Genomic DNA, 15,174 nt, shown 5'->3' with positions numbered 1-15,174 from the left:
AGAATGTAATTAAACTAAAAAGGACTCTCCAGTTTAAAGGGTTAGTTCACCTAAAAATGAAAATTTGATGTTTATCTGCTTACCCCCAGCGCATCCAAGATGTAGGTGACTTTGTTTCTTCAGTAGAACACAAATGATGATTTTTTAACTCCAACCGTTGCCGTCTGTCAGTCGTATAATGCGTGTCAATGGGAACTTCGTCTATAAGAGTAAAAAAACATGCACAGACAAATCCAAATTAAACCCTGCGGCTCGTGACGACACACTGATGTGCTAAGACACGAAACGATCGGTTTGTGCGAGAAACCAAACAGTATTTATATCATTTTTTTACCTCTAATACACCTATGTCCAACTGCGTTCAGCACTCGCTTAGTGAGGTCTGATCGCGCTCTGACAGCAGCAGTGATCTCTCGCGCATATACTTCAATGAGTGCTAGACATCACTTCCGTTGTCAGACCTCACTAAGTGAATGCAGAACGCAGTTGGACATAGTGGTGTATTAGAGGTAAAAACTGATATAAATACTGTTCGGTTTCTCGCACAAACCGATCGTTTCGTGTCTCAGGACATCAGTGTGTCGTCACGAGCCGCAGGGTTTAATTTGGATTTGTCTGTGCATGTTTTTTGACTCTTATAGACAAAATTCCCATTGACACGCATTATACGGCTGACAGACAGCGATGGTTGGAGTTAAAAATCATCATTTGTGTTCTACTGAAGAAACACCTACATCTGGGATGCGCTGGGAGTAAGTAGATAAACATCACATTTTCATTTTTGGGTGAACTATCCCTTTAAGCATCTCACTTTGTGAATGCAGTCCATGTAGTTGTTGCACTCAAGTGATCCACGAGGCAATTCATTTGACTGCATAGGGAAATGTGTGGCCATAAACGTCTCCAGAGCACTCCTGAGCTTCTCCAGCTGCATGCTGGGTAATGCAGTGAAGAAGGGCAGAATGATCAGAGCCTGGCTCTAATCATAGAGAGAAAGATATGAAGAAATTAATATAGACTACTCCATAGGCCAAATGCCATAAACATGCACTAAAATTTCCAGATTTAGCATTGGTCTGTACCATATTACACAGTGTCCAAGTAAATTTTTGTCACTACAAGACTATAATATATAACCGGTGCAGATTGTGGTGCATATTTGCAAAGTACAGAGTTTTTAATGTGTGTGACAAAAATTGAAAAAGATTACCTTGTGATTTAATGGCATAGGCCTAGATTTATCTCTAAGAAGAGCTGTGAAAGTGGTGAACACAGCACTGAATGCTGGGTGATCTGCATTGAAACATACAGAGGAATTGATCTGCAGGAAAAAAAAATAATCTTAAAACCTACTCCAGAAACTTCCATTCATGTAACCATTTTAGCTCTTCACAATGCACAGAAAATAAAGTAAAATTGAGTATGTAGTACCTGGAGCACTTTGGCGAGTAATGACAGGACTGAAGTTTTGTTCTCTGGTGAGGCTGCAGGACCGTCCCACCATGGCCTGAGTAAATCCCAATCCTTGAGCACCTGTTCAGCCAACCGTGAGCCTTGGGACTTTCTGACAGAACGCTCACGGAAACTATGATCCAACATGCTGTTCAGCAAAACACTAACCTAAAAAGACAGTCGAACAGAAAAACTTTTCCAATCTCAGTTCTTATGGAGAAAATGGTCAGACAGTTCTATTCACCTCTCACACATTACTGTCGTGGATAAACTTTGTCAAATAGATACAGCCGTGCGGTTTTCTCGGAGCCAAAGTCAGACTTCATCCCATTCTGTCTTGGGGGTGTTAGGTGACTTTAAACCATCCATGTTTCACGGTTCTTTTCTGTTTCTGCAGAATTCCATGGGCCCTATTTATATAGGGTATGAGCTGGAATGCTCCGCACATGTGACCCGAAATCAGAGTTCAAAACTGACCCTCACAAATTCAAATATGTCGTGTCAAAGTTCAAAATCATCAATCATCAATTCATCCCCCAAAAAGACACCCAAAGGGCAATAGGTCAACATCGCTATTTCAAATGTCAAAGGTCATATCGATAACCCAAGGACAGGGGTTAACCATGGGGGGTGGGGAAAATGTCAAAGGTCAGATGTCAAAGTCATCAATTATTTTTGACACAACGTGTAGTATAGACACTACTCAGCTGCAATAATAACCCTTTCAATTCTATAATTTGACGAAGTGTTTTATTCATATCAGACACACATTGTGTATGAAACAAAGTTTACTCTATTCTTCTCAAAGCTCACCGGCCACATACTTTTATGTATTTCGGGGAAAATTGTGTAAATCCGACAGCTCTGAATTGCGGTGCAAACTCATCACGCGACAAAACACATTCACTTCCACATTGTACAATGGGAATATATCATCTAATTCATGATATAGTTTACAAGTTTGTGAATATTTTGAATAAAAAAGGAAAAATGATATAAACGCGATGCCTACATATCTGTCAGCTGCATGACGCGTCTCCAAGGAATTAAAATGTTCTAAAATAACGGTCACCTTAAACTCACACTAGGGGCTCAGCTAGAATATAGACCCCCAAAAATATAGATAAATTACAATATAGATTTAGTTTGCATTTACATAACAATTTACAAAGGCTTACAATGCTTTTAAGAAACATAGTCCAGTCTAGCTGGACACCTCACCATGCTGGGGTTCTGGTTGGCTGCAGCCAGCAGCAGTGGCACTGTGCACTCCACACTGCGGAGTAACTCCGTATTGAGAGATGTCTGGAAGAGGCTGTAGAAGTATTCTCCGTGAGAGAAGCTGAGGAAGTGAGGATTCAGACTGCCAGAGAGCGGGACGGAGAGTGGAATGGTGTTCAGCAAAAGGTGAACCGTCTGTTCACTCTGAGATGTTTATGGAAACAAAGACCGGTTTCAAGATTTGATTCATTTTACAGATGCATACTAAAACATGAACGTTTTGCAATCTTCAGTGTATTATGACTAGTACATTCTAAGACTAGAATTTTTAGACACTGCACATTAAACGGAACAGACCCGGTTCGTTTGGGCATGATCAGTCGTCACAACCAAATTACACTCATAATCGGCCCGACAGTCATGTGGTGTGCTCCCACCTTTAGTCCTTCCCTGTAATTTAAAGCACTTGCCTGATTACCCAAACAGAACGCCAACTGCACAAGTCTGTCAGCCAACTTCCTGCTGCCAACATCCATGGAGGGCAGAGACTTCCTGTCGTTTCCAGGAGCTATGCTTTTATACACACTGGTGAGAAGTTTGAAGCCCAGAGAGCGACCGTAACCAGCATCCTACAGAGAAACCATGAACATCCCAACCTAAAAGTTAACCATTTCGTAGACTGAACAGAATTACAAAAGCATTCATGTGATCAGTGTAGTGTGTACCTGACCGTGCAGAACAGAGCTGAGCAGCCCAGACTGGTGGAGCTGCTTACAGGCTGAGAGTAACAGACGCACGCTAGCATGACTGTCTCTGCTGCCCGCCTCATACAGATCAATAGCACACAACTCCTCCACACTGTCCAGAACAAACAAGACATAAACCAACAAGTGCATAACTATATACTTAATAAATCAGTTCATCTGAGAATTTCATCAACAATATTTCAAAACACTGTAACTGTCACTGCAAGCCTTTCTACAATTTTACGTTGAGACGATAGGAAAAAGGAGGGGTAATGGAATCAGGAACAAAATAGGAACTGGATTTAAACTTTTGAGCACCACTGCACAACGTGTCAAGTAACAGAACTTTATAACTATAAATACTCTGCTGAAACCAACTACAATGAACAGACCTCTGTACAGTTATTCTCTTCCTTATGCTGCTCTCCAGTTGTGTCCTGTAAGGCGTTGATGACAAAACTTTAAGCAAAGGAGTGCACACTTCTGGCAGCTGAGTTATCACTTCTAGATCTGCCATGTTGAACCCAATAGAAGAGGGCTCACACACCGTCAGCACCACCAGTGTGAAGAAGGAAGAGTTGAAAACATCCTCCTCCATTAACTAAAGAAAAAGTGAAATTCTTTTACTTTGTAGATTCTGGTAGGTTCACTAGAGCGTTCAGCTTTTAGAACAAATGTAAATAAAATAATATTTGGATTTTTTTTTTTCAATTTATTATGTTTCCCCTGAAATATACAAGCAGCAAAAAATCACACCTTCCAGAGATCCTGTGGACATTTCTTTAGCACCATGGTGGAGAACTCCAGCATTCGGACAATGATGGAGCACTTGCTGTAGTTGTATTGCTCCGTCTCACGAGGGCTGAAGTGTGACTGACCTGCATTGCCTGTTCTGAAGCAAGCTCTGGCTGCATGAACGTCCTGCATGGACAGCTCTGTAAGGAAGAAACGGACAGCTGGCAAAAAGCTGGACTTCTCACCAGTGCCTGGATGAGGAGAGAAATGGGAGAAACAAAGAAACTATTAGCAGTAATTTGATACTGATAATTACAGATAATTTCATGGATATGAGAAGATTTTAGTTATGCATCTCAAGTTTAGGCATTTCATGTTGTAGATTCACCCACCCAGGATCCTCTGGGGTTGCACACAGTGCAGTTTTGTGAAGGTGCTGTAGCAGTCAAGAGCAGCCAGCAGTAGATCCATCCAATGCAAGGTGCCTCTGATGCTGAAGGGGGCTTCAAGCTCTCTCAATGTAGGCTGGGAGAGTAAACCGCCTCCCTCTAAACATGAAATGAGAAAACCTGGACCACGCTGCTTCACCTGTTCGTCCAGCCATGCCGCAGGAGATGGATTACCTGACAAAAGAAGAGGGAAACTGTATGCATATCGAAATATAGTTGAAAGTCATATTGAAGAATTTGTTGTTGTTTTTCTCAATAATCTTAATAATCATTCTGATATGAAATTCTGGTGTTAGAGGTGCAAAATGACCTACATCAAAAAAGTTATTTTTACAGCATTTCTATGACCAAGCTTTTTCTAGAAAACCTGTAATTGCCTTAAACTGAAACCGGACATATTTCCGCTTAGTGAAATTCTGAGATCACTGACAAGATGTTAACAGTGAATATTTTTACAGTTGTTAATTTCAAGCTCTTTTGAACAATTTGGCATGTCATGTTTAAGTTCTCTTAAATTTCTTCAAGTTATGTCCAAATCCTGAAGAAGGAGGACATTGAATTGTCCCTGACTGGCCATTAAACCACTGTATTGCCTTCATTATAAAAATACCTGGCAGCAGAGGCGCAAATTCATAGAAGAGCTCCATGCTTTTGTGTCGGCACTCAGTCTGTGGTCTTCCACACTGGGTCAGCAGCCACATGACCACATCTGACAAGCACACTGACTGGTCTGGAGGGAATCCTCTGAGGAAAGAGTAGAAAATGCAGGTCTGTCAGTTTGCTACAACACAGACACAAAATGTTTACTTTACTCACATTACAAGTAGGGGTGTAAGAAAATATCGATACACGTGAATATCGCGATATTATGTTTGGCGATACTGTATCGATTCTCAAAAACACTGTATCGATATTTATTTAATTATTTATTTACATCAAATATTCGTGGGTTTGTGTTCGGCTTAAACCACATACTGTATAAAAACAGAACTGGAGACGCGTTAGAACTGGATCAATAGCGTTAGCATTAGCAAACCCGGCTCACAAGACGATAGAATTATTCCGCTCCCGCGGCATACAGAGCTGAAGCGTGGACTCATTTTGGCTCATTTTGGCTCATTTTATAAAGAACCAACTAAGGAGATCGACAAGAGTCAGTTGTTTGCAAAATAAGCCATGTTTAAATCCAAAACTCTGGAAACGCATTGAATCTGGCATTCAATAGAATATGTAATATGTACTGCACGTTTTCTTCTCAGTAACAAAATAAACACACAATAAAAATGACAGCAGTGACAGCATAAAGAAAGCATCTGATCATAGCGATGTGGATATGTTTGCACCAGCTCTGTTCAGCACTTTATACATTAGACTGCTTTAAAGCAAGCAGCTTTACATTATCAAATATAACACAAACAGACATTCAGTCATGAAATGGTCTATACACTAGTTGTTAAATAGTTTAGAAATTAAAAACTGCTATAATGTGAACCTTTAAAACATACACACATAAAGAATCCTGTAGTCACTTTACTATTTTCCCTTAGATTGCACAAAATAGGGATTAGTGATATAAATGCAAATGATACTGTATTGATTAAATAAAATAAAGTTGTTTGTAAGGTTTTATGCATATGGTGGTGTGTTCTTTATGACCGTTTTTTCTAAAATTACATCCTTTTTCTAAAAAAACAAGAAATATTGCAATATATCGCCTTTCTTACAGTATCGCAATATATCACAATATATCGTACCGTAACCCCTGTATCGTGATACGTATCGTATTGCCAATTCTTGGCAATACACAGCCCTAATTACAAGTTTGAATGTACCTGGGTATGCGTCTCTTGGAATTCTTATTGAGTGAGTCTGCCTTGTGTTTGATAATTCTCTTCAGATGATCCAGGGAACTACAAGACTGTTGGACAGTTCCTGTGTAGACAATAACAAAATGACCATAACAATAGGAAAGATGAACGTTTTGATGAACTGAACATGTCTAGTGTCTTACCCAGGGACTTTTCATCAAAGTGGGCCAGAGCCAAACTCTCAACAAACACCACTAGCATCTCAAAAACAAACTGCTCCACCAAAGAGCTCTCTTCTCTGAGAAACAATAAAAAAACAATATTTGGATAAGCATGTTCATAAATAACATTTTCGTTCGCTACAGATTTCTTACATTCACTCAAGATGGCATAGAATATTTTGATGAAACTGACCTGAACTGCCTGTACATGCTGTTAAAGGCAAGCGCAGCTCCAAGCCTCTTGAAGACGTTGGGGTGTAAAGCCAGGCTGGAGATACGTTTGAAGAGAGATTTTATGTTGGTTGGGCTCTTTTCCTGCTGTTCGGGGGTGGTCTGTTTAATGGACCATTTGACAAATTCCTGGATACAGGTGCCACTGAAGTCTCTGAGGGTGCTGTCTAACGGATCCACAATTCCATCCTGTGCAGTACAAACATGTTTACAGACAGCTGCCTCAATTTTGATAAAAATAAAGTGTGTCTACTGAAGGAGTTTACTCACCAAAATGGCCTCCAGCACCGCCACAGTGTCTTGGCTCTCAAACTTTCTGTTGTTGGTGAACCAGTGGATAAGCTGCATCACCAGAGGTTCAAACAGCTGCTTCGTCACCTGAAGAAGTAGTCAAAGTAAGTTCATGTTTGTGGAACTCAGGGGCGCCTGCAGGATTTTATCTTAGGGTACACACAGAACTACCCCCCCCCCCCCACCCCCCCAAAAAAAAAACCCCGATTAAATCAATCAGTGAGTTGGTGGGAACGATGTAATGCTGTACAAATCAAGTGGTCGACTGTCCCTTTCATGTTCCCCACTTAGAAAATCTGATACATGTAACTGCACTCTGATGTGCTTGATGCTTAGTGAATTTTTTGTTTTGTTTTGTTTTTTACGTTGTCTCTGAGCAGCTTTGTCCCGAAATGTGCGTATTGTTTTCAGAGAAACGATCCTTGCATTTTTTCCAGTCAAGTGAAACTTCACTGGTGTCAGAATGTTTGAATCCAGACCACTATGGAAGTTCAAGTCCATTTACTAAACATTTTAAATTTATACTACATCATCATATGTTGTCATATAATTTACAGTATTTACAATAAAATAACAGCACAATTTACTTGCCTCAAACAACTCCGTATGCATTAGTATTATAATTATTGTTTTTGTTCATCCATTTCATCTATTGCCAAACTTTAAGATGTGAATTATATTATTGAAATAAACAGATTTAGCGTCGTCAGGCTTTTATTTGTGCTTAATGGATAAAACAACGGAATTGCGCATTCAAGTTTATGGCTGCTGTAAATTTTTCCTGCCACAAGATGGTACTGTTTTCGACACTCTTGGTGCTTTGAATCCTTTCCCGAAACATTGAGAAAAGCTTCAAAGATTTAAAGGTGCCCTAGAACTTTTTTTTTAAAGATTTAATATAAGTCTAAGGTGTCCCCTGAATGTGTCTGTGAAGTTTCAGCTCAAAATACCCCATAGATTTTTTTTTATTCATTTTTTATCTGCCTATTTTGGGGCATAATTAGAAATGAGCCGATTCAGGGTGTGTGGCCTTTTAAATCTCGCGCTCCACGCCCCAAGAGCTCGCGCTTGCCTTAAACAACATAAAAAAAGTTCACACAGCTAATATAACCCTCAAAATGGATCTTTACAAAGTGTTCGTCATGCAGCATGTCTAATCGCGTAAGTATTTGGATGTTTACATTTGATTCTGAATGAGTTTGAGGCTGTGCTCCGTGGCTAACGGCTAATGCTACACTGTTGGAGAGATTTATAAAGAATGAAGTTGTGTTTATGAATTATACAGACTGCAAGTGTTTAAAAATGAAAATAGCGACGGCTCTTGTCTCTGTGAATACAGTAAGAAACGATGGTAACTTTAACCACATTTAACAGTACATTAGCAACATGCTAACGAAACATTTAGAAAGACAATTTACAAATATCACTAAAAATATCATGATATCATGGATCATGTCAGTTATTATCGCTCCATCTGCCATTTTTCGCTGTTGTTCTTGCTTGCTTACCTAGTCTGATGATTCAGCTGTGCACAGATCCAGACGTTAATACTGGCTGCCCTTGTCTAATGCCTTGAACATGGGCTGGCATATGCAAATATTGGGGGCGTACATATTAATGATGTTTAAATGTTTAAATGTTCAAATGTTTAATTCGAATTTAGCTGTTTTAGACTACATTTTTCATTTCATTTTTCATGTGTGGAAAGAACGACGAAACTAAACTAGCCAATCAGATTTCTTTTCACCCATATCCCCCACGCCCACCCATGGACGCACATACACACGTCTGACTTTACAACACACAAACGCACACCTTTATTTATTCTCATTTTCTCTTGCTTTCTTAATATGTCATGTGTGTAGGCTACGCAGATAGATTTTAATAATCAATTTAAAAATGATGTAAAAAATAAAAACGGCATTAATTAGCGCCGTCTCATGGTACGCACAGTGCGTACAGCCGTACAGCTGCAGGCGCCACTGGTGGAACTTACACATGACTGTGAAAGAGACTGATGACAAATTAATTCATAACCAGGGGGTTGGGGGCCTCAGCAAAGATGACTTGAATTTATTTAAAATAAATCACTCATTCATTAAATATTATTTTATATATGTTTTAACAATTAAATAAAATTTCTGGAAATAATTAACTTAAACTTTAAATTTGAAAAATCCAGGTGTGAAAATGTGTAAACTGACACATATAAATAAACCGTAAATATCTTGGTCTACATGGAGAGCCTTGGATCCAAAAAGGTTGAGTACCGTACCACTGCTTTACAGTGTGTGATGAAGGACAAAAACAATGTTACATTAGAAAACCTGACTGTCAAATGAAACTTTTACTCTGTTCATCATATTTAAGGTAAAAGACCTGGTCAATGTCACAGGCCAGGCGTAGAAGAACAGGAAAGACTTTTCTGTGTAGGTTGTACATGGGAGGAGCAGACTTGTCTTCTGTCACCTGGGTTCCTCTGCCCACCATGTATATGACCAGACTGTGCAGAAGCTCACACGCTGCAACCTAGACACCAGACAGAATGATCACTTTCAGCCTCAATTGGTTGGGTTAGTAAATAAAATGATCAACTATGATTACTTTAGTTTGTCTGTCACTGGAGGACAGTGCGAGCTCTGTGACCCTTGGCAGGAAGGAGTCCAGGTAGATCACAGGCTTTGAGTCTTTAAAAGGCACAGCAAAACCCAGCCTCTTCTCACAGTCCCATGCAACAAAACGCTTCATCATGTCCTCCGCAGAAACAGCTGGGGTTAGATACGAGAAAATGAAATATAAAGCTTAAAAACAAGCAAGCAAAATAAACAAGTACTGCCTGTTTAAAAAAAACAAAACAATTCATTTATTTAATAGTAGCAGAAATAAAATAACCTGTGACAAGGCTCTTGTTGAGCTGTCCTCCCAAATGTCCAAGCAGATGTACCACCCTGCGTCTCACAGCAGCCATCGGAGACTCATCTCCCTAACAGACACCACAGTCATCAGGACACTGTGCTCAATAACACTCGCCACAACTAAGCTATTTAAATACCTGTGCATGCCATTATATACTATATTATTTCAGAACTACAGAATCAATTACACAGGGGAAAAAAAAAAATAAAAAAAAAATAATAATAATTCGAAATATGGCAGGCAAATCAATCCAATTACCACAGACGAGTGCTTTGATTTCTTCAGGAGCCTCAACATCGATTTTTCATAACTTTTTGAACTTCTCGTTGACACAAATGTCACTTCCATATTGCCATCATCTTTTTCTAATTGAATGATTAAAAACAAATAAAACAAAATCAACTACTAAAAGAATTTGATAATAATCACTGACCCTTATACATCTTAATAGTATACAGTGGGGATCGAAAGTTTGGGAACCCCTTTCAGAATCTGTGAAAATGTGAATTTTTAACAAAATAAGAGAGATCATACAAAATGCATGTCATTTTTTATTTAGTACTGTCCTGAGTGAGATATTTTACATTAAAAATGTTTACATAAGACAAAAAAATAGCTGAATTTATTAAAATAACCCCATTCATAAGTATGTGAACCATTGATTCTCAATACTGTGTGTGGTCACCTGATGATCCACGGCTGTTTGTGTGTTTTGTGATGGTTGTTCATGAGTCTCTTGTTTGTCCTGAGCAGTTAAACTGAGCTCTGTTCTTCAGAAACAGTTCCAGATCCTCCAGATTCTTCAGTTTTCCAGCATCTTCTGCATATTTGAACCCTTTCCAGCAGTGACTGAATGATTTTGAGATTCATCGTCTTGAGGACAACTGAGGGACTCAAACTCAACTATTAAAAAAGGTTCAAACATTCACTGATGCTCCAGAAGGAAACACGATGAATTAAGAGTCGGGGGGTGAAAACTTTTGAACAGGATGAAGATGTCACAATTTTTCTTATTTTGTTTAAATATCATTGTTTTTCATTTAGTACTGCCCTTCGGAAGCAACAGAAGATACTTGCATGTTTACTAGAAGACAAATTAAATACAATTTACCTTGATCTTCAAATTCAAAAGTGTTCACCCCCCGACTCTTAATGCATCGTGTTTCCTTCTGGAGCATCAGTGAATGTTTGAACCTTTTTTAATAGTTGAGTTTGAGTCCCTCAGTTGTCCTCAGTGTGAAAAGATGAATCTCAAAATCATTCAGTCACTGCTGGAAAGGGTTCAAATACGCAAAAAATGCTTGAAAACTGAAGAATCTGGAGGACAACTGTTTAACTGTTTAACTGCTCAGGACAAACAAGAGACTCATGAACAACCATCACAAAACACACAAACAGTCGTGGATCATCAGGTGACCACACACAGTATTGAGAATCAATGGTTCACATACTTATGAATGGGGTTATTTTAATCAATTCAGCTATTTTTTTGTCTTGTAAATTATATGTAAACATCTTTTATGTAAAATATCTTACTCAGGACAGTACTAAACAAAAAATAACATGCATTTTGTATGATCTCTCTTATTTTGTTAAAAATGTTCACATTTTCACAGATTCTGAAAGGGGTTCCCAAACTTTCGATCCCCACTGTATGTAGAAAGAATAGTAACCAGTGACCATTTCTTTGACAGTAAATGATGGACATAAATGATGAGGTTACAAATAACCGAAAAGAGTTACTGGTTGTTTTGAGATAGCTGTCTAATTGCGGCAGTATGTCTGTGTAGTGCGGCTGCATGACGGCAGCAGGGATCAGAGAAGACCAGGACTCCAGAGCGTCCAGTGCTGCTGTGGCTAGAGGAGCATGACCCAATCCCAGCCGCAGAGCAGCCTTCAACAAAAAGAGTGAAAACAGATTATCATTCCATCAATTCCATTAATATCATGCTTCAATTAACTTTATGTTATTTCTATTTACTGTTAAAGGGGTCATAAATCGAAAAATCAACTTTTCCTTGAGAGGTCATCTTACTATAAGAATATCCTTTAAGTTTCAGAACTGTAAAAACTTCCTTGTTAGTCCAATAAAAGCTTTTATTGACACCAGACCCAGCGAACGACTGATCCTGGGATGTGTCCGTCTATGTCACAGATGGGTGAAACTCCGCCTCCACAGAAGAAATCAACGCCTACTTCATCATTGCATCATTAGCCCCGCCCACTGGCGTGTTAAGGCAGGCATACACTGTGCGATTTTCATCCGATTTTGAGCCGAATTCTGACTCGTGTGACTCTTTTTTGAGTCGGGCCGATTTTCAGCTTTATCGTGTGTCGTTTGTCGTGCAGTGATCGTGCAGTGTACACGGGGAAACGAGTGGCGATAAACCTCTCCCGACTGGCAATCGCATGGTCGGATGAAGTTCTGGCATGTCAGAAATTTGGTCGCCCCTCGTGAGGATATCGCACAGTTGAAGCAGAGCTACGAACCGACTTGCCTAAACTAAAAAAGAAATTAAACCAATCTTTAATGCAGCAAGAAAGAAAACGAAAAGAGGGAGATCTTTAAGTTCTGTAGCTATCAAACTAGCTGCAATTTAACAAAATGTCGCTTACCTCCAGTTTGTGTTGCATGATCGACAAACCCACGTCTTTCAAGCCACCTGGGTGTACATAGCCGGTGCCTCTTGTATTAATTTACTTGATCATTAATTTACATTTCGCTTTTCACTTTCTATTTACTCATGTAGGCTATTTAATATTTACTTAATTTTATTAAATGCGGAAATGTGAACTGTTGTCCATCATTTGGCAATTGGTTATAAAGAAAAATGTCACGTCGCAATAATTTTTCAATTTTAAACCAGGAAGGCGATCAGTGTCTACTTTATATTACACAAGCAATGTGCAAACTTTGCGCGAGAGTTATGCCGATGAAGACGTCTCAATCCCCTGTCAATTAGCCTATTCACCAGCCTTTACAAAAATAAAAAATAAAAGTAAAACCGAAGAGCTTTCGGTGCATATTCTCTCAGAGACAACGAGAGATAAATCCTACTTCAACCTGATAACGGTAGGCTATCTTAATTTATTTTCTTAATATTTCTCTTGTGGCCCATAAACTGTATGTAGTGGGTGAAAAAATGAGAAGAGAAGTAGGCTATTTCATATTAAACAAGTTGTTTTTGAAGTGAAGCTGCTTTTCATTGACTGATTATTGCAGTCTTCGGACACATAGGCTACTGTTAATAATTTTAATTATATGCTTTAATTCATTGTATAGGCCTAAATGTCTTTTTAAATAATTTTCAGTGAGTAATTATTATAAGCTAATCAAATCTTTTATTATCCTCGCAGCGCGTCAGTTATGCGGTGATGCGCTATGAAATATTGCAGGCCAAATTAATTGTAGTATCAATTTAATAATAATTAGGCCTACCCTATACTACTACTACTACTACTACTACTACTAATAATAATAATAATAATAATAGGCTAATTATTATTATTATTATTATTTAATATATGAATTGGAAATGCTTAATCCTCTTGATATCCATAGCTGATGCTTTTGACGATATCTCCGGAAACATAGGCTATTGTCAATCGTGCATATTTTCAAACGCATAGTGTGAGCAGTCAAGTCACGTCTCGACCATCGGACCGCATAGTGTGAGCACATAAATCGTGCGTTTTGGCTTTACATCGCACGTGATCTACTCGTACAGTGTGAGTTGGTAACCTTGCTGAAATCGCACAGATATCGCACAGTGTATGCTCGCCTTAAGTGAGATGAGGAGGAGAGAAGAGCGATACAGGACTGAAATAACATTACCTTTCAGAGGATCCTAATGCAGGAATATGATTATTTAATTTTCAACAATGTGAATGTCTCAGTTGAGCTTTATTTATTTGTATTCGGTTCATATCACTGTGGATTCTTTTGTAAATCAATCGCATTTCAGTGCAAAGTTTTACGATATGGACTCGACAGTAATGCAACAACATGTCAGTAACTGTGTTCATTCTAATGCCTGATCTGATATTAATGATTCATGTACAGTCACATGATCTTTGTCTGTGTGTCAGTAAATCAATCAATCAAACGCTCCCTCTCTTAGTTACAATGCATTTGCACTGTTTTCACAATTAATTAACATTAAGAGCTATAATAGTAAAAACAGGCTAAAAGTTTTCTCGAGAGTAATACTTGTCTATTTCATATATAAAGATGTCAGCCAATCACAGCAGTGGGCGTTTACACAGAAGTCTCACACCCCTTAAAACAGAGCTTTCAAATAAAAGGGCTAAAATCAGGGTAGGAAAAATGCCTTGTATTTATAAATTATGATGATTTTTGATGTAAAAATCATACTAACATTATAAGTGCACCCCAGTAAACATAAAACAATGCAGTTCATGACCCCTTTAATAAAAAAAATACTGTTGATAATCACAACATAATCCCATCTGCCCCCATTTCCTAACCTGCAGAGCTGGAATATATGCCTTGATATCCAGAGCAACCATGTCAGGATGAAGAGAGAGGATGAACATCAGACAGGCAGCCAGGAGCTCGTCTTTATATTGTTTCAAACGTACACAAACCTGAGGAAATAACAAAAACTTTTCCCGCTCAAATCATCACATTCATCATATACAACAATGTGAACAGAAACAAAATTCTTTGATGAATGAAATGTAAAATGTTCAAGCTTTCTAATACAGAAATAAAGTGACAAAAAGTGGTTTAAATGGCACCTCCTTTCCAAACTTTGCAAGGAGAGAAAAACAGGCATTCTCCACTGTGGAGCCAGCACCAACACCAACACTTTTAGGCCCTTGTTTTGGGTCCTATAAACAAGAGATACTGGTTTTGTCAATGTTCATCAACACATTAAATTCAGGAGTTAATGTGATGGAGAATGTGTATTACCTGAAAATAGTGGATTTTCTTGGCAATGCTCATAGAGAGGGAGAGGAGCTTATAAAACCCGCTGACCAGAGGGAAATGTATTGATTGCAGAATGAGCTTGTGACACAGGGGGTGCATCCACTGGGCAAAATACTCAGGATTTATTGAAGGCAATAAGTCACTATAGAG

General features: G+C 38.7%; 1 protein-coding gene across 1 annotated transcript in view; it reads right to left on the bottom strand.

Moving 5' to 3' along the window:
• The window catches only part of LOC125277589 (DNA-dependent protein kinase catalytic subunit-like), a 62,879-nt gene that overhangs the window by 35,997 nt on the left and 11,708 nt on the right, over positions 1-15,174 (bottom strand). The window contains 22 exon segments of the mRNA XM_048206075.1: positions 812-979; positions 1,211-1,321; positions 1,432-1,620; positions 2,674-2,877; positions 3,144-3,302; positions 3,399-3,531; positions 3,812-4,020; positions 4,176-4,405; positions 4,547-4,777; positions 5,214-5,347; positions 6,436-6,535; positions 6,615-6,709; positions 6,826-7,052; positions 7,134-7,241; positions 9,534-9,683; positions 9,759-9,922; positions 10,047-10,137; positions 10,329-10,435; positions 11,814-11,964; positions 14,559-14,678; positions 14,832-14,924; positions 15,007-15,166. Coding sequence (XP_048062032.1) covers positions 812-979; positions 1,211-1,321; positions 1,432-1,620; positions 2,674-2,877; positions 3,144-3,302; positions 3,399-3,531; positions 3,812-4,020; positions 4,176-4,405; positions 4,547-4,777; positions 5,214-5,347; positions 6,436-6,535; positions 6,615-6,709; positions 6,826-7,052; positions 7,134-7,241; positions 9,534-9,683; positions 9,759-9,922; positions 10,047-10,137; positions 10,329-10,435; positions 11,814-11,964; positions 14,559-14,678; positions 14,832-14,924; positions 15,007-15,166 — 3,334 coding nt within the window.

The sequence above is a fragment of the Megalobrama amblycephala genome, linkage group LG10 (genome assembly GCF_018812025.1).
Source record: "Megalobrama amblycephala isolate DHTTF-2021 linkage group LG10, ASM1881202v1, whole genome shotgun sequence".
NCBI classification, from domain to species: Eukaryota; Metazoa; Chordata; class Actinopteri; order Cypriniformes; family Xenocyprididae; genus Megalobrama; species Megalobrama amblycephala.
Note: the sequence above shows the minus strand (reverse complement) of the source record. Positions and strands in the feature narration are given on the sequence as shown.